The sequence below is a fragment of the Mobula birostris genome, chromosome 25, assembly GCF_030028105.1.
Source record: "Mobula birostris isolate sMobBir1 chromosome 25, sMobBir1.hap1, whole genome shotgun sequence".
NCBI classification, from domain to species: domain Eukaryota; kingdom Metazoa; phylum Chordata; class Chondrichthyes; order Myliobatiformes; family Myliobatidae; genus Mobula; species Mobula birostris.
Genome location: NC_092394.1, coordinates 12439145 through 12457448, shown reverse-complemented (window position 1 = coordinate 12457448; position 18304 = coordinate 12439145). Strand labels below are relative to the sequence as shown.

General features: G+C 39.8%; 1 protein-coding gene across 7 annotated transcripts in view; it reads left to right on the top strand.

The window, feature by feature from the left end:
* The window catches only part of nf1a (neurofibromin 1a), a 374121-nt gene that overhangs the window by 181692 nt on the left and 174125 nt on the right, over positions 1-18304 (top strand). For 5 of the 7 annotated variants that reach the window (XM_072243431.1, XM_072243433.1, XM_072243432.1 and 2 more), the window contains one exon: positions 4551-4616. The exons of the other annotated variants lie outside the window; for them this stretch is intronic. In XM_072243431.1, the coding sequence (XP_072099532.1) occupies positions 4551-4616 (66 nt within the window). The remainder of the gene's footprint in view (positions 1-4550; positions 4617-18304) is intronic. 7 annotated transcript variants of the gene reach the window in all.

Sequence of the window (18304 nt, the reverse complement as noted above, 5' to 3'; positions counted from 1 at the left end):
AACTGATGATTTGCTTAACTGTTAGCCAATATGTCAGCAAGAAGAGGTATGAATTAACATTACTTGCTGAAGGTTTGCACACTGACTACAGAGGTTTGATTAAATTGAGTTTATTGGCAAATTGAACAAGCTCTTTAGTAAGTGGCTAATGGTGAATGAGAGAGTGTTAATGGGCGCACGTGAGAAATAATTGAGGGAATTGGATTGATAGAACTGCTTTAAAATCTAGCATAATTTGAAAGGACCAAATGGCCTGCATCAAAAGGAACTATCAATAAAAGGGTGCTGATGGTCTGGTTCAATTTCAGGTGACTGACAAGGAGAGGGATTGGGAAATGATGTTTGTAAAAGGTAAGAGTTTGTGGCAGGGATTGGAGATGATGGCTTTAGTCCCCAGTATTTACTTGGAGGAGAATCTTGCTTCTCCAGTATTGAGTAGTATTGGATTGATCCTTGGGAGACACCTCCGCCGGTGATCAAGAAAGTCATTGTTGATGTTCCCCTGTTGCAAATGAAAGGCAGCAGACATGATCCTGACCAGCCTAATTATGAAGTAGTTTTGAAGTGGTCTGCTGTGTTTAAGGCTGGTTGAGAAGGATGCTTAGGGAATAGGTAACCTCTGTCATAGTCCGTGTAATGATTAGAGACACTTTGAGCTGTTTATCGCAGTAGGGAGAGAAGCTTGATTGGAGAATTTCAGGCAAAGGCTTCCAGGTAAGGTGAACTCAGATTTGGGAGATAATAATGTGTTCAAGAATTTTAGACAGCAGAGGGATGCTGGGGAATGAGCATTAGTTTTCAGGGCTGGATGGATCAAAGATTGTTTGTTCTCAAATGTGATGGAATCTTGGCTTATCTGAAGAGATGGAGGACAGTATCTGTGAAAGAGAACCATTAACAGTATCAGTAAACATATGGTCCAGGACAGAATATTGGGTAGTTAGTTCATTAGGAAACTTTTGAGAGCTGACATTGTTTATGAACTTAATGAGTTTGAGGAGGAAGGTGAGAGAGAAATAAGAATGACGTTTTTCAAAACTAGAGCACTGACCAATAAGACTGTTGACAGGTAATTTTAAAATCTCAGAGAGCTTGTCTGAAATAATGGGATAATCTAATATACTTGGGCACGTTTTGCCTTTAAGCGATGCTCTGCCGGATTCTTGCATTTTTTTTTACATTAGAACATAAGAAATAGGAGCAGGAGTCGGCCATCTGGCCTGTCGAGCCTGCTCCGTCATTCAATAAGATCATGGTTGATCTGGCCACGGACTCATCTCCATTTACCTGCCTTTTCCCCATAACCATTAATTCCCCTACTATGCAAATATCTGTCCAACCTTGTATTAAATATATTGAGTGAGGTAGCCTCCACTGCTTCATTGGTCAGAGAATTCCACAGATTCACCACTCTGTGGGAAAAGCAGTTCCTCTTTATCTCTGTTGTAAATCTACTCCCCTGAATCTTGAGACTATGTCACCTAGTTCAAAGGTTTTAAATACCTTCATTTAATAATGGTAGTCTTTTTTCCCCACATCCCTGAGTATCTGTGAAATAGTGATCCATTTACTGGTTTCAGAAGGGCTGAGGAGCAAAACATAAGACTCTTACCTCCAATTCCACTTCATTTTCTATTAGGCACGTGCTGAGAAATTGACAAAAATATCTGCCAACTGTGTATTGAAAGGGTGTAAAAAAATATTCTGGAAAGATTAGAACAAACTATCAAAACTGTAGAACAAATCTCTTGCAAATGTTATAGATATTTAAATAGAGATTGCTGTTACCTGGGGGAGTTGCTGAAAGGAATTTACCATGGTGGGAGGGGGGAACGAACAGAGTGGGGAAGGAAATCTCAGCAGGTCAATGTTTCTGTTGAGTGTACAAGCCCAGTTAGTTTTTTTTCAGAGTGACAGTGGATGGAAATGGATTAGCTTGCTCTTCAGGTTGATGCAAGGTGATGAATGTGAGAATTTTATAGGTTCAAATACAAACTTTGATTTACAATTTTTGGAAAAAAGAGTTTGGACAGATTTTACTGATCGTCTCATTACAAAAATGAATCAAAGTGGCGTTTTGATCTTTTGGGTCCAAAACATCTTTATTATATTTTATTATTCAAATATATCTCACAGTTTGATTCCTTGATCACTTTGCTTGTGTGTTGATACTGGCTGTTGAGAGCTCAGTTCAATGATCCAACATGGTGCTGTCCAAAGAGCTGCTGAATTGCTTTTTGTTGGCAAGGTGTGCATCAAGTTAAAGGTTTTTGATTAAGAGTTTGTAAAATGGTACTTTCCATCCTGCCACTATTAAAAATCTACTCTTTGTAATCTTCCTGGAAGGCGACATAAGAATAGAACTACAAATAGGTCATTCAGCCCCTTGCGTCTATTCTGTCTTTCAGTAACGTCACAGTCGACCTTGTAGCTCAATGCCTTCACTAACCTCATATATATTGATGCATTTATGGTTATTAAAGAAATGAATTCTGTCTACTGGATAGAGAATCCCAAATATCCCTACACTCTGGGTGAAGAAACTTACATTCATCAATGCCCTGAATATCTGAACTTTTATTGCTCCAAAAGACATAGGAACAAATTAGGCCATTCAGCCCAGCAAGTCTGCTCTACCATTCATGGCTGATTTATTATCCCTTTCAACCCCATTCTCCTGCCCATAACATTCTTCTCCCTATAACCTTTGATGCCCTTAGTAATCGAGAACCTATTAACTTCTGCTTTAATGACTTGGTCAGATGTAGATGTCCCTGACAGGGGAAACAACACTGTACTGCCCTGTTAACAACTTTGTATAATTTTGTGAGATTACCTCTCATTCTTGTACGCTTCAGATTATAAACCTAATCTGTTTAATCTCTCAACAGACGATGAACAAGCTTGTTGAAGTCTCACCCTACACTCTGTATTGCAAATATATCCTCCTTTCAATAGGTATACTGTTTTTATGTTCAAACGTAAATTCTTCCTGCTTTTCCACATAATGATGTATCTGCCACTGCAAGTCACTTAGCCTGTCTATATTTTCCCTGTAGCCTCACCACATTCACTTCATCTCGCAATACCACTCAGTTTTCTGTCATCAGCAACCTTGGATGAATTCCCAGCCTCTTCACGCAAATCACTCCTATAAATTGTGAACTGGTGTGGCCAGCATTGATCTTGGTAGCACTGAATGAGCCAGAGCCTGCCAATCCAAAGTTGCTCCTTTCTTTCCACTGCCTGTTTTCTGTCCATTAACCAGTTATGAGGTACACATATATTATACTCCAATGATGCACACTCTAATGTTGTGTATCAGTCTCCTTATGGCCCCTAATGAAAGTAATTGTGAAAGTTAAAATAGATCACATCAACTTGTTTCTCTTGATCTGTTCTAGCATTGCATCCTAGAAACCCCAACAGATTTGTCAGCCATAACTCACGTTTCCTAAATCCCAATAATTCTGCCTAGGTCTGTTGTTATTTTCTGTTGCCCTTCCAGTTCCTTAATTATGGATTCAAACATTTTCCCTTCTACTGATATCAGTCCAGTGGGTGTGTAGTGTTGTTCTTTCTCTACCTCCATTCATGAATAATTAAATTACACCTGCTGTAGTGTAGTCAGCAGAAAAATGTCTTGAATCCGTAGAATTTTGGAACGTGATGATCATTGTATCCACCATTTTCAGAGGACCTCTTTTTGATCCTTGGAGTTTCAGTTCCAAATGATTTATTACCTTTGAAGGACAAATAACTGAATTGAAATGTCATAAAGGGTATAAAATATTTACAGTGTGTCTGTGTCTGATATTTAATACCACTATGCTTTTTGAGCAGATAATTCTATGCTTTGTCCTTCCAGGAAGCAGTTTTTAACTTAGTGTTGGTGAAACTTTTTGCCAGATAATTTGGGGAGGATTATGGGGTGGGTGAATTGGAAATTGAGTATTAATGGTTTATAAAACCAGTTGCATTGATCCACCAAGACTTTGCTGTATTTCTGTCAACGTCAGTATTGTGTTTTCAGTATTGTCAGATACATTCAAATCCTGAGATTGTTTTCCAGCTTTTAGTTTCCACCAAGGTCTTAAAGCATGTTGCTGCCTGATAAGGATAACTTAAGCAATTTTAAAGATTGTAGTATCTTAATTGATGAGATTAATAACTTAAGCATTAATGATGAAGTCACGATTTATTTTTGCTGATGGAACAAAGCTAGAAATGCTATCTGGCCAGAAATAGTAGTTTGATTGAAAACAGTTGTATTTGTTTATCCCTTGTGGGGGGAAAAGAAAATAATTTAATGGGGGGGGGGACTGCACATTTCTCTCTGGTCAGAAAAGTTGAGATTTAAGAGTTGATAGTGTTTGACAACTTAGGCTTAAAATAGTTGTGCCAACTAAGTTTTTTATTTCCCACTTTATACATTTAATTAAAATTGAGAGTTTAATATTGTGTATTTTTGTGGTTTTGTGTAGAAGCCAACAATATGCTTTTGTTGTGTGAAGTTGGTACTGTGACTTGTGCTCATCTCTGTTCTGTAGGCTACTTGCCATTCTCTACTGACTAAATCTACAGTAAAAGAAAAAAAGGAAACCATGAAAAAATCAGTAAGTTCAGTGACCTTTTTTGAAATTTTTATATCACCCTTTCTTTAAAAGCAATTTCTTAATACTTTGTGCTTTTTTTTTTCAAAAATAAAAACACCTTCCTTCAGCCTTTTTGATTTCCACTTTGGAATCATTCTACTAATTCTGGCGAAAAATGAGCTTTCACTCCAATTAACACTATTACTTTAATGTGGTCTCTAAGTCTGTATATGATGTAGTTTGGATTTTGAAAGCGGATATAATTGATTTAGTTTAATGTGTGCTTCCTATGAAGTGTGTAGCAACTTATCAAACTCAGATTAAGGCTTAAAAACACGAAACATGAGCTGAGTTTCATGGTTCATTACATTTTTCATGAAACTGATTAACACAATTGTACTACGTAAGGTTAATGCTGAATTGCTGTCAGCGGGTTAGAGGACAATTTAAGTAATAGGATTTTAAATGTTCTTAGGCGTATTGGCAATTTAGACATCAAATGCTTCTGAGGGAATTACAGCTTTGAACTCATCGAAAACTAGCTGATGTTAGTATAGCACCACAGCAGTTTCCGAATACACGTAAATGTATATGGCGTATAAAGCTGATCCTTGATCCTAAAGCAAATCCTATGGACAAAAAAAAATCACATTGTGACTGGTTAAGAATTTTAGTTCTGTCATCAGTAGGTATGAGGTGGAAGATAAGCATGTGTAGTGATGTCAGAGTCCAAATCATGTTTATTATTACTGACATACAGTATGTCTTGAGATTTGTTGTTTTTCAGCAGCAGTGCAGTTCAATATATACAAATTTCCATAAGTTACACTAAGGAATATTAAAAAAAATCAGTCGTGCAAAAAGAGACCAAAATAATGAGGTAGTCTTCACGGGTTCGAGGACTGCTCAGAAATCTGATTGAGGAGAGAAGCAGTTCATTCCTAAAGTGTTGTGTATTTATCTTCAGGCTGCAGTATTTCCTCCTTGATGGTAGTAATGAAAAGAGAACAGATCCTGGATCGTGAGGGTCCTTAATAATGGATTCAAAAGGTGATGTCCTCGATTGTGGGGTGACTAGTGTCCATGATGGAGCTGGCTGAGTTTACAACCCCTCTGCAGCTTTTCTAACACTGTGCAGTGGTACATGAGAAACATTATGCACAGATAGATCATGGATTGTGGCACTTTATCACGAGTGGATTTGAATTCAGGGGTAAGGAAGCCTTATTGCAGTTGTCTATCAGGCCATGGTAAAATAGGTGTCAACATCTCTGAAGATCTATCCTGGGCCCGACATATTGGTGCAATTACACAGGAAGCATAACTGTGACTGAATTTCATTAGGAGTTTGAGGAAATTCAGTATGTCACTGACGAGTGGCAGATTTCTACAGATGTACCGTGGAGTGCATTCTACCTGGTTGTATCACTGTCTGGTCTGGAGAAGCCACTACACAGGATCGGAAAAAAGCTGCAGGAAGTTAGAAATGCAGCAAGCTCCATGTTGGCCACCAGCCTCCCCAGCATCAAGGGCATTGTCAAAAGGCGATGCCTCAAAAAGGTGGCATCCATCATTAAGGACCCTCATCACTTAGGGCATTCCCTCTTAATGTTGCTACAATCAAGGAGGAGGTACAGAAACCTGAAGATACACACTCAATGTTTTAGGAACAACTTCTTCCCCTCTGCCATCAGATTTCTAAATGGACAAAGAACCCATGTACACTACATTATTTTTCCCTTTATTTTAAGGACTAATTAATTTATTTTTAAAATTCAAAGTAAATTTACTATCAAAGTACATATGTGTCACCATATATAACCCTGAGAATCATTTTCTCATGGGCATTCACAGTGCATACAAAGAAACGCCATAGAATCAATGAAAAACCACACTGTCAGACGGACAACCCATGTGCAAAAGGCAACACACTGTGCAAATAGAAAAAGAAAAACAATAATAATAAAAATGAGCAATAATAATTGAAAACATGAGATGAAGAGTCTTTGAAACTGAGTCCATAAGTTGTGGGAACATTTAGGTGATGAAGCAAGTGAATTTATCCCCGTTGGCTCAAGAGCCTGATGGTTGAAGGGTAGTTACTTTGAACCTGCTGGTGTGAGTCCTGAGGCTCCTATACCACCTTCCTGATGGCAGCAGCAAGGAGAGAGCATGTCCTGGGTGGTGAGGGTCCTTGATGAATGATATATATTTCCTATTGTAATTTACAGTTTTTTAAATTATTATTATTTCTTGTATACTGCGGCTGCTGCAAAAAAAATTTCACGAGATATACCAGTGATATATCGGATTCTGATTTGATGGCATTTAGACTGTTTTGTCCAATGTTAGTCTCCCTAACTGAAAAAGGATATTTGTGCAATAGATGGAGGGCAAAGAACATTGACTGGATTGGTTCTTGGGCTAGAGGTTTTCAAAGGGCGATTGAGCAGATGAAGCCTGTGTGTCCAAATTGCAGACCATAGGGCCAAACCTCATTGAAACAAGAAAAATAGAGGGATCCTGAAAGCTTATGGATTGCCAGACTATCTACTGAGAGCAGTAGAGTCCAGCTATACCAAAACCATGGTGAAAGTTGTGTCACCAGACAGAGAAACAGCAGTGTTTGAGCTCCTAGCTGGTGTGTTGCAAGGAGACACTCTGGCACCCTACGTCTTTATAATCGTCCTTGATTACACTCTACGTCAAGCTACCGAAGATCATGACAAGCTTGGTTTGACCATAAAACCAGGGCGAACCAAAAGGGTCAGACCAGTTATGCTCATAGATCTCGATTTTGCAGATGACATAGTCCTGCTCTCTGACCAGATGGAGGAGGCACAGCAGCTACTGACAAAAGTGGAAATTGAGTGCAATAAGTTGGATTTCACCCAAACGCTAAAAAGACAGAGTACATGGCGTTTAACTGTGACGAAGGTACTCTCAAGACTGTAGAGAATGATACCATTAAGGAAGTCTTTGACTACAAGTACCTCAGGTTAAGAATGATGAGTTCGGAGAAGGACATAAAGATACAGAAGGCACTGGCGTGGAGGGCTATGAACGACATGAAGGAAATCTGGAAGTCGAATCTGACCAGAGGGCTTAAAAAGAGGATTTTCATAGCAGTCATAGAGTTCACTCTCACATACGGATGCGAGACGTGGACACTCACCAAGACGATGCGAAAGTCTCTAGATGGTTGCTATACACGAATGCTCCGGATGGCTCTTGAGGGAGTTGGCAACAGCACATGACGAACGTTGAGCTCTATAACGACCTACCGATGCTCACCACTAAAATCGAGGCGAGAAGGCTGCACACTGTCTACGCCACCCCGAGCTACCTGCCAGCCTAGTCATCATATGGGAGCCCAAGCATGGGAGGATGAACCCTGGGTGCCCTCCCAAGACTATGGTCAACACGCTCCTAAAGACAGCGGCGCGGCTAATGTAGATGAACTGAACACACTGATGAGGGAGAGGAAGAAGTGGAGAGTCTGTCATCATGTCTGACACTGGCCCCCTAGGCCTGGGTTGACGTAGTAGTAGTGACACTGAAAATAACAGGCACACTCTCTTGGTGAGGTGACTAGGACCAGGGTGCCAACCTCAAAATACCAGTAAATTTGTGTAAAGAGAAATGTATTCCTAGCTCAGAGGGCCGTGGAGGCTGTCAGTAGGTTAATTATAAATAGCTTGTTAGATTTCGAGGCGGTGAGATAATCTGGATAGTGATAGTGTAGGGAAATGGCACCAAGGTAGGTGGTTGGCCTTGAGTGATAGACAGGTTCAAAGGGAGAAATGGCCTAGTTTTCCATTTTCTTCTGTAATATTGTAGTTGACATGCCCATGTGAGGAAAGTAGTTAGGTTACTTGCTTGTTGGTTCTTTACACTTGGCAAAGTCAAAACTGGGTGATGTACCTCCAGGACTCAGTTAGTGGTATATCAAACTAAAAAATATTGTGTGCCCTTGATGTTTCTTTCATATGTGTTTTCATTGGTGGGGTGTTAAATTCACCAATTGAGGAAGACTGGGAGGTGATGATAGACAGAAGATCTCCGTCCTCAATGTCAACAAGGCAAAGGAGATGGGTATTGACTTCAGGATAACTCATACCCCTTTTATATCGGCAGCACAGCAGTGGGAAATGCAAGCAGTTTCAAACTTCTGGGAGTGCACATCAAGCACAACTTCTCATGATCCCAGAACACATCCTACACTATCACGAAAGCTCACCAATGCCTCTATTTTCTGAGGAGGCAGAAGAGAGCTGGACTATTCAAGTCTATGCTCAAGTCATTCCACAGATGCACAGTAGAGAGCATCCTAACTTGCTGCAACACTGCGTGGTACAGAAATGGCCCTGCGGAGGACAGGAAAGCTCCACAGCCAGTAGTCAAAGCTGCTGAACGCATCACTGGCACCAACCTACCCATCATTAAGGACGTATATGCAGAAAGTTGCCGGAAAAGGGCTTGTAACAACATAAAGGGTTCCATCCACCCTGCTCATGGAAGAAAGTTTTGTGCTCAGATGAGACACAAGTGGAACGTTTTGGCTTCAACACTAACTGATACGTGTGGCGTAAATCTGATACTGTGTATTAGCCAAGTAACACCCGCCCTGCTCTGAAGTATGGTGGAGGTAGCATCATACTACGGGGATTCTTTTCAGCAGCAGGGACTGGAAATGTGATCAGGATTGATGGGAAGATGAATGCTGCTAAATACAGACAGATCCTGGATAAAAACCTTCTAACTTCTGCCAGAGAGCTTAAAATGAGGAGGAAGTTCATCTTTCAGCAGGACAACGACCCAAAGCACACTGCCAGAGCAACCATGGAGTGGCTTCAAATGAAGAAAGTTGATATCCTTGAGTGGCCCAGTTGGCGTCCTGACCTTAATCTAATTGAATATCTCTAGCAAGACCTCAAGATTGCTGTCTGCTGCCACTCCTTAACTAACCTGCCACAGCTTGAGCAATTTTGCAAGGAGGAATGGGCAGATCTTCTCCATCATGTTGTACAATGCCTATATAGAGACATACCCAAATAGATTATGTGGCTGTACTGAGAGGTGGTTCAACCAAGTACTGAGCAAAGGGGGATGAGTACTTTTGAACTGCTGACATTTCAGGTTTTGAATTTCCAGTTTTTCATGCTTTACAATTTTTTGGACTCTACTATAACAAAAGGATCATGTTATTCACAAATAAAAATTCCCAGTTAAATTGATCAAAGTCCCTGGCTATAAAACTCACTAATGCAAACAGGGAGTGAGGGTTGAATACTTTTTCAAGGCACTGTATATGTGGATATCCCATGAGTTGGGTACTTATAACCAGGGGTGCAGTTTTAGCCGGAGCGCTCTGAAACGCGTTTGGCACCTCTTTAAGAAAAAAGCCAAAATAAATAAGCTAATTAATTAGGTGCTGCCTGGGGTGATTTGAGTCTCTCAGAAACTGCTGATCTCCTGGGATTTTTACGCACGATATACTCTGGAGTTTACAAAGAATGGTGCCAAAAACAAAAAAAAGTCCAGTGAGTGGATTTAATAAGATGTTTTCGCTCACAGAACAGCCACTCGCTGGATTTGTTTTGCTTTTGGCACCATTCTTTGTAAACTCCAGAGTATGTTGTGCGTAAAAATCCCAGGAGATCAGCAGTTTCTGAGAGACTCAGGCTACGTCCACACTACGCCGGATAATTTTGAAAATGCCAGTTTCGAGTAAAAACAACAGGCGTCCACACTAAGCGTTTTTCAAAATATCTCCGTCCACATTAGACGGATATTTCAGCAAATCTCCTCCTACTGGGCATGCGCAGGACACACAGAAAACAAGCGAAGAGGAAACGATATACTTCGTGCGTGTTTGTCCAGTTACAGAGTAGAAAAACTTCAAAGGAATTGCTCTTGGCTCTCGCACAGAAGGACTTAAAACTTAAAAAAAAATACTGGAGCGTATGGAGGCAACCGACAGGGAGTTCACGGACAGTATGAGCCAGCTGCCGACGAACATTGAAAAACTGACTAACTCTATTACACTAATAAAGCACCTTGTTAAATGTACTGTATAAAACATGTCTGCATCAGCGTTATCTTGTATTTCCATACAATGTTACATTAAACTGTTACACATCTATTGTAAGAGAAGTACTTGCATAAATAGGTAAACCACCTTCATACAAGCAAGGACAGAAAACAGGGCGAAGTGAGTATACTTATTTATTCAGTAAGCTATGGGTCAACTGGCTTCAGTCTCGTCCGCCTGTTCTGAAATTGTTAGGTGGTGGCATTCAAGAGAACAACTAACATCTGTTCCGGCACGTCATGACATCGTTTTTAAATAGTCAAAAAAGCTCACTTTACAATTTAACTCTCACGCCGTTCACACCGACTGCGCTTTATAACAGCTTGCGCAGTACCAAGCAGAAGCAGAAAAAAAGCATTGTTGTTGTGGTGTTGTCATGACAGCGTTTTAAAATCTCTTCGGTTACCCCGTACACACTACGCCGGATATTAAGTGTTTTCAGATTTATTCATTCTGGAGAGTGTTTTCGAAAATTTCCGTTTTCGGGGGCTGAAAACGCCGGCTCAGTGTGGACGGGAGGGCAAAACGAAGAGAAAAGGCTTTGTTTTCAAAATTATCCGGCGTAGTGTGGACGTACCCTCAAATCACCCTGGGCGGCACCTAATTAATTAGCTTGTTTATTTCAGCTTTTTTCTTAAGGAGGTGCCGAACGCGTTTCTGAGCACTCTGGCTAAAACTGCATCCTTGCTTGTAACCTGGTTAACCTATGTACAGGTATCCCATGTTGCAATAAACTTTGCCTCTTGACATTGGTAACGTTTCAAATAATGATGTGTTTTTTTTAAACTCAGGGGTCCTAAGGAATATTACATTGCAGCTGTTTCATATGACTGAAGTGTATATTTACATAAGATCAAGGGTATGTGGATTGCTTGACAGCTGCAGATCATGCTGAACATATGCCGTTAAGTAGCAATGAGTTGATATTGTAATACTCGTGAATCATTGTAGAACATTTAAAACATGTTATCATAAAGTTGCATCTGATCAAGAGGAATTTGTAACATTTTATATGTAAAGCCAGTGAAGGCCCTGTACCATGGGTAACCTTCAATACCAGTAATCTTTGGCAGCGGGTGGGATCCATTGCACAATACTAGTTTTGGTAATTCTGCTGAATTCATCCTTTAGTCACTCCAAGGCAAGTATGTCCTTGGTAAAATGTGTGTAAAACTGTTCTGCTTACCTTTTTGTATCCTACTGTAACTTTGTACAGCTATAACCTAACTTCTACACAATTGAACTCTAGTTCTCTGGATATAAATACAGGTGCACTTACTGTCTTTTGCTTCACTATCATTACCTGTTTATGATATTACTTTTGCTATCCACTCTTCTACCATCTACCCATTTGGAAAGTATTTTGTTACATCTAATTTGCCTACATTGACTAATGTTGAAACCTCAAACTTTATTGGTTCAGTCTGTGCTGCTAAAACTACCATTTATCTCTGTGTCAGAAGAACGTGGATCCATGTTTTTCTATACTATCACTGATGTCATTATAAATGTAGGTATATTTGCTCCTCCAACACGTTCTGTAGCTTGCCAATTTGAGTCGCTCTTACTGCATCAAATCTGTCTGCTACCAGTAAATATTTTTGGTCAGGTCAATAATTTGCTTTCATGAACTTGCTTCATCTTTATCTTTCTCTTTTGATGATCTTGATTAAGTATTCTCTGGAAATCCATGTAAACAGTGTCCTTAGATTTCTCCTGTCTGGACTTGAATCACCTTTCAAAATACCAATTTGGAACTGTCAGCCATGATCCACACTGTAAATACATGTTGTACATCTCTGCTCAAATGTAAACTTAGAAGCTGTTCAGCTACTCCATCTTTAAGTATATTTCTCAGTAATATTAATCTGCAATCTTTATTTCTTCCTTGTTTCTCTCTCTCATCGCCCTTCTAATAGTAATAGTCTTTCAGTTAAGAGGCATGGTTTCTATATTAAGAGACCCTAAACAGTTATAGTAGGACACTGCATGTCAGAAATGTGTTAATTATGCCACTAGTTTATCTAGTTTTTAAGAAGCACAAGCTTGTAACGTTCCGTTTCTTTGAATCATAGCAGCAGAAATGGTTTGTTTCCTCTTTGTGAAATTAGCTTGGAAAAACATTAGTTTTGTTATTCTGTTATCCATTTTCAGCTACCAAACATTTTCTCAAGTAAAATCAAAATCAGGTTTATTATCACTGACACAGGTCATGAAATTTGTTGTTTTCTGGCAGCGGTACAGTGCAATACAAAACAAATTACATAAATAGCTCAAAAAAACTGAATAGTAAGGTAGCGTTCATGGACTATTCAGAAATCTAATGGGGTCTGAGAAGAAGTTGTTCCTTAAACATTGAGTGTGGGTCTTCTGCTCCTGTACTGTTTCCTTGATTGTAGTGAAAAAACAAGACATGCCCTGGATGGTAAGGATCCCTAATGATGATAGCACGTTCGTGAGACACCGCATTTGGAAGATGTCCTCAGTAGTGGGGAGGTTTGTGCCCATGATAGTTTGAGGATAGAGGGGAAGCCTTTTAGGACCGAGATTAGGAAAAACTTCTTCACACAGAGAGTGGTGAATCTGTGGAATTCTCTGCCACAGGAAACAGTTGAGGCCAGTTCACTGGCTATATTTAAGAGGGAGTTAGATATGGCCCTTGTGGCTACGGGGGTCAGGGGATATGGAGGGAAGGCTGGGGCGGTGTTCTGAGTTGGATGATCAGCCATGATCATAATAAATGGCGGTGCAGGCTCGAAGGGCCGAATGGCCTACTCCTGCACCTATTTTCTATGTTTCTATGTTTCTATGATGGAGTTGGCTGAGTCTACAACTTTCTGCAGCTTTTGTCGATCTTATGCAGTGCCCTCCACCCATTCCAGACGGTGATGCAACCCCTCAGAATACTACTCATAGTGCATCGTAGAGATTTGCTAGAGTTGTTGGTGACACGCCACATTTGAAATTCCTAATGAAGTATAGCCAATGATGTGCCTTCTTCATGACTGCATCAGTATATTGGGCCCAGGATAGATCCTCTGAGATGTGATGCTCAGGAGCTTCAAGCTGCTCACCCTTTCCACCACTGACCCCTTGATGAGAACTGCTGTGTGTTCTCCCAACTTCGCTTTCCTGAGGTCCACAATAAATTCCTTGGTCTTTCTGACGTTGTGTGCTAGGTCGTTGCTGCGATACCACTGAACCAGCTGATCTATCTCACTCCTCTATACCTCCTTGTCACCATCTGACATTATGCCAACAACAGTTGTGTCATTGGTGAATTTATAGAAGATGTATCATCTATAAATTCGATCCACACATTCATGAGTGTAGAGTCAATACAGCAGTGCATCCTTGAGGTGTGATGTATTGATTGTCAGCGAGAAGGAGATGTTATTTCCGATCCGCGCTGACTGTGGTCTCCAAGTAATACAATAAGGTATTAGTTGAATTCATTTAATGGTGCAGTTTCTTTCAGTCGGCAGGATGGGTGTTCAAACTGCACAACAAACATACTGTAAATTGTGGCTGACATTTTGGCGTTGCATTCTCATGGAGGGATTTTTTTTGGATGAGGTATTAAATGGCAGACAATTAGCTAAATCTATTGCTTCTATTTATTTCAGTCTTTTTAGCCAGATAACCTTATAAAAGAAAATTTTGCTCCTTAGATTTTAAAGCAAAATTCTTAGAATACCAACCTAGTGTTTGCTTGTTTCTTTTAAAAAATAACATAACAGGGAAGAGATTAGGGGAGATGTCAGAGGTAGGTTATTTTACAAAGAGAGTGGTGGTGCTTGAAACACACTTCCAGTAATGGTACTAGCAGCTGATGCAATAGAGATGTTTTAGAGGCTCGTGGATATGCACATGAATGTAAGATGAATGGAAGTTTAAGGGCTGTGTAGAAATGAAGGTTAGATTGAACATGGAGTAAGATTCTATAGATCAGCACAATATTGTGGCCCATATGGTGCTGTACTATTCTTATGTATTAATCATTCTTGATACGCAGTAAGGTGCAATGACGCTCCTTTCTTGCCTGAAGCTCACAGTGTGAACCACATCCATGGTAATAATATGAACAATAATAAATATAGTGGCAATTTTTAGGTGTGTGACATTCTGTCTTTAATTTCCTTCAATGGTTCCATTTAATATCAGAGAATGTATACAGTATACAACCTGAAATTCTTACTCTTTGCAGACATCCATGGAATAGAAGAACAACCTTAGAAATGACTTAACTAGTTACTCCCTTGAAGTGCAATCAGGAATGGATAATAAGTGTTGATAATTTTTCATCTCCCTCCAGAGATGCTGCCTGGCCTGATGAGTCCCCCAGCATTTTTTGTGTAATGATCCACACGTCTAGCATCTGCAGTCTCTCGTCTGTCGCCACTTTATTTGCAATCATTAATGTCTTGATCTACTACGTCGCCAGTGAATACCTTTGAAGTAAAGTCACTTTTACATAACATTTACATAATCCAAGTGATGTAAGAGTTATTCTCCCAGCAGCCAATATGTGCACAAGGGAGATGTCACAAATGCAACACCCATCCAATCTATTTTGGTCATATTAATTGAGAGCTACCCCTGCTCATGTGTGAAATGCTTCATCCCAGGAGTAAGCAAGTGGGTCTTGGTTTGACAAATAGCACCTTTTTGTGCTGTGGGGGTGGGGGTGGAGTCAGCTTGAATTTTGTGCTCAAATCAGAATCAGGTTTATTATGAATGACAGATGTCATGAAATTTGTTGTTTTGTGACAGCAGCACAGTGCAACATATAAAAAATTATTATGAGATTCAAAAAGAAAATGTAAATTAATATGTAGTGCACAAAGTAGTGAGGTCAGGTTCATGGACCGTTCAGAAATCTGATGGGAGAGGGGAAGAAGCTGATGCTAAAACGTTGAGTATGTGTCTTTAGTCTTCTGTATCTCCTCCCCAATGGTACTAATGAGAAGAGGGCATGTCCTGGGAAGTGCAGGTCCTTCATGATGGATGTCAGCTTCTTACTGGATCACCTTTAGATGAATTATGGTCTTCTTTGACCTCCTCAGTGTCTGGGTGTCCAGTGTCCAAGATGGAGCTGGCTGATTCTACAAGCTTCTGCAGCTTTTTTTGATCCTGTGCATTACAGCCTCCACACCAGGTGGTGGTGCATCCAGCCAGATTATGCTCCATGGTATGTCTGTAGAGATTTTCTACTGTTTGGTACATACCAAATCTCAGGAATGGGACGTGAACCTTCAACCTTCTGATTAGTGTGCGAGTGCTGACCCACTGATTTACAGTGAGCCCACAGTGAAAGGGGAAGGAATCAAAGAGGTGTTCTTTTTAATTTCTGCACCTTCCTGGCACTTGGCAAATGTCAGCGTGAATGTAATCAGTAGAAGTTTAACAAATGCCAAGTCCCTGAAAAGGCAGAGGAAGTTAAATTCTTGATTTAAACTGACAGAAGAATATGAATGCATTTTAGTGACAGAATGGGAGTCAGAGAGACAAGAAATCCAAAGAATTAATGTTTTTGAATTTCTTTCTAGATCTTTAATCTATCTTTCCATGTGATATGAATAGTCCTTTACTAACATCACAGGGCTGTGTTTGTTCTCATGCTTATTCACACATATCCGGTCACTGGATGACGGAATTTTCAACTCATCAACTACATGTTCATTTTCTACATTGCAAGCATTTTATGGCATCTTAACAAGCAATCCCATTTTTATTGCAAGGATTTTTTTTTACTGAGATTTTACTGGTGTTTTGAGATCCTTGTTCACAATGTTTGGGCAGCTGGACAATGAATGATGCCTGTCTGATTCAGATGTCTTTAATCGATTGTTTTGTTTATCTCAGACAAAAATAATGCAGAGACCCCATGTGTCACCATGCACTGTATGCCTATAAGCTAGGTGGGTGCCAGAATGGGTGGTGACTCTTGCAGGCTGCTGCCCCCCTCTCAGCACATACTTAGGTTGTGTTGGTTGTTAACACAAACAACACATTTCACTGTATGTTTTTGATGTGCATGTGATAAAAAATGAATCTGACTATATGGGTACTAAAAACATGCATGATTTTTGGTTATATTGGAAATGGGGATATTTACTACTAGAGTTTAGTGGTGTCTAACTACACTGCGGCGCTCATCTTTGTAGCTTCAGAATTCCATTCTCAGTGAAGACATTGAGGGAGAGTTGAACAGTTAATTTCCCACATGCTCGAAACCTCGATGTGATCAAGCGGATATGGCAGTTACAGCAAAATATAAATCTCACTGTTTGTTCAGTTTTCTTGAAAGCGAGAAAGGATAATTTTCTGTCTCTGTACCAGATGTTAACTTAAAGCAAGTAATTGGTAGAAGTAGATATTCTGGTGTTTGATTACTAATCCAGAACCTAGAGTAATGATCTGTAGTTATGAGTAAAGCTACAGATGCAATTGGAAAGTGCAAAATAAATTCCTTATTCCAGATTCATGTAATAATCTTAATGGTAACTATTGCATTAAGGGGAATAAGATTTGTTTCACTTTTGTCCTTAATAAAAATAAATCCTTGCCAATGACTTCTGTTTAGTTTATTGTCATATACAGTAAGGTGCAATGACATTCCTTGTTTATGTGAACTTACAGAGTAAAAAATGTACATAGTAATTATAAAAGCAACAATAAAAACAGGGGTGATTCTTAGGTGTGTGACATTCTCTCTTCAATGCCTTTAGAAACTGCCTAATAAGCTACTCCCTTAAAGAGTAATCAGTATATAAATATTAGGTAAATTAAAAAAATTCAATGTTTTAAAAAATACTTCAGTAAATTTAAATATTTAGGTATTTAAATAAATTGGATATTTCGAAAAGAGACTATAAATAGTGAGGTAGTATTCATGGGGTCATTGTCTGTTCAGGATGCAGATGGTGGAGGGGAAGAAGCTTTTCCGAAAGTATTGAGTGTGTGTCTTCAGGCTCCTGTACCTCCTCTCTGGTGGTAGTAATAAGAAGAGGACATGTCCTGGGGTGTGGGGGTGCTTAATGATGGTGCAGCCTTTTTGAGCCATCACCTTTTGAAGATGTCGTCGATGCAGGGGTGGCCAGTGCCCACGATGGAGCTGGCTGAGTTTACAACCCTCTGCAGCCTTTTCTCGTTCTGTACAGCGGCCCCTCCACACCAGATGGTGATGTAACCAATCAAAATGCTCTCCATGGCATCTGGAGAAATTTGCTAAAGTCCTTGGTGATATACTTAACATTATTTCCTTTCTTCTGCTCTACAACAAATGTATCTACATGCATACAGTAGTGGAATTGGAGTAAGGTTGGTATTGTTGTATTGGTCTGTCATTGCACTTCAGAGACATTCTGCATTTTTAAGACCTTGAACTCAACACTGTGTTAGAAAGTTGAGCAAAGCCAGTGTCTTTAGTTCCTGTCAATGTCTACTCCTTACCTCCATTTCTGTCCCTGGCAACCATGAAACCAAAGCAAATTGTTCACAAACTTTGGTTTCATACTTGATCTAAATTGGTGATCTATTGACCCACATCTATGTCATTTTGAAAACTGTCTTTTGATTCCTCTGGTATCATTACGTAACTGTTCTGCTTTAG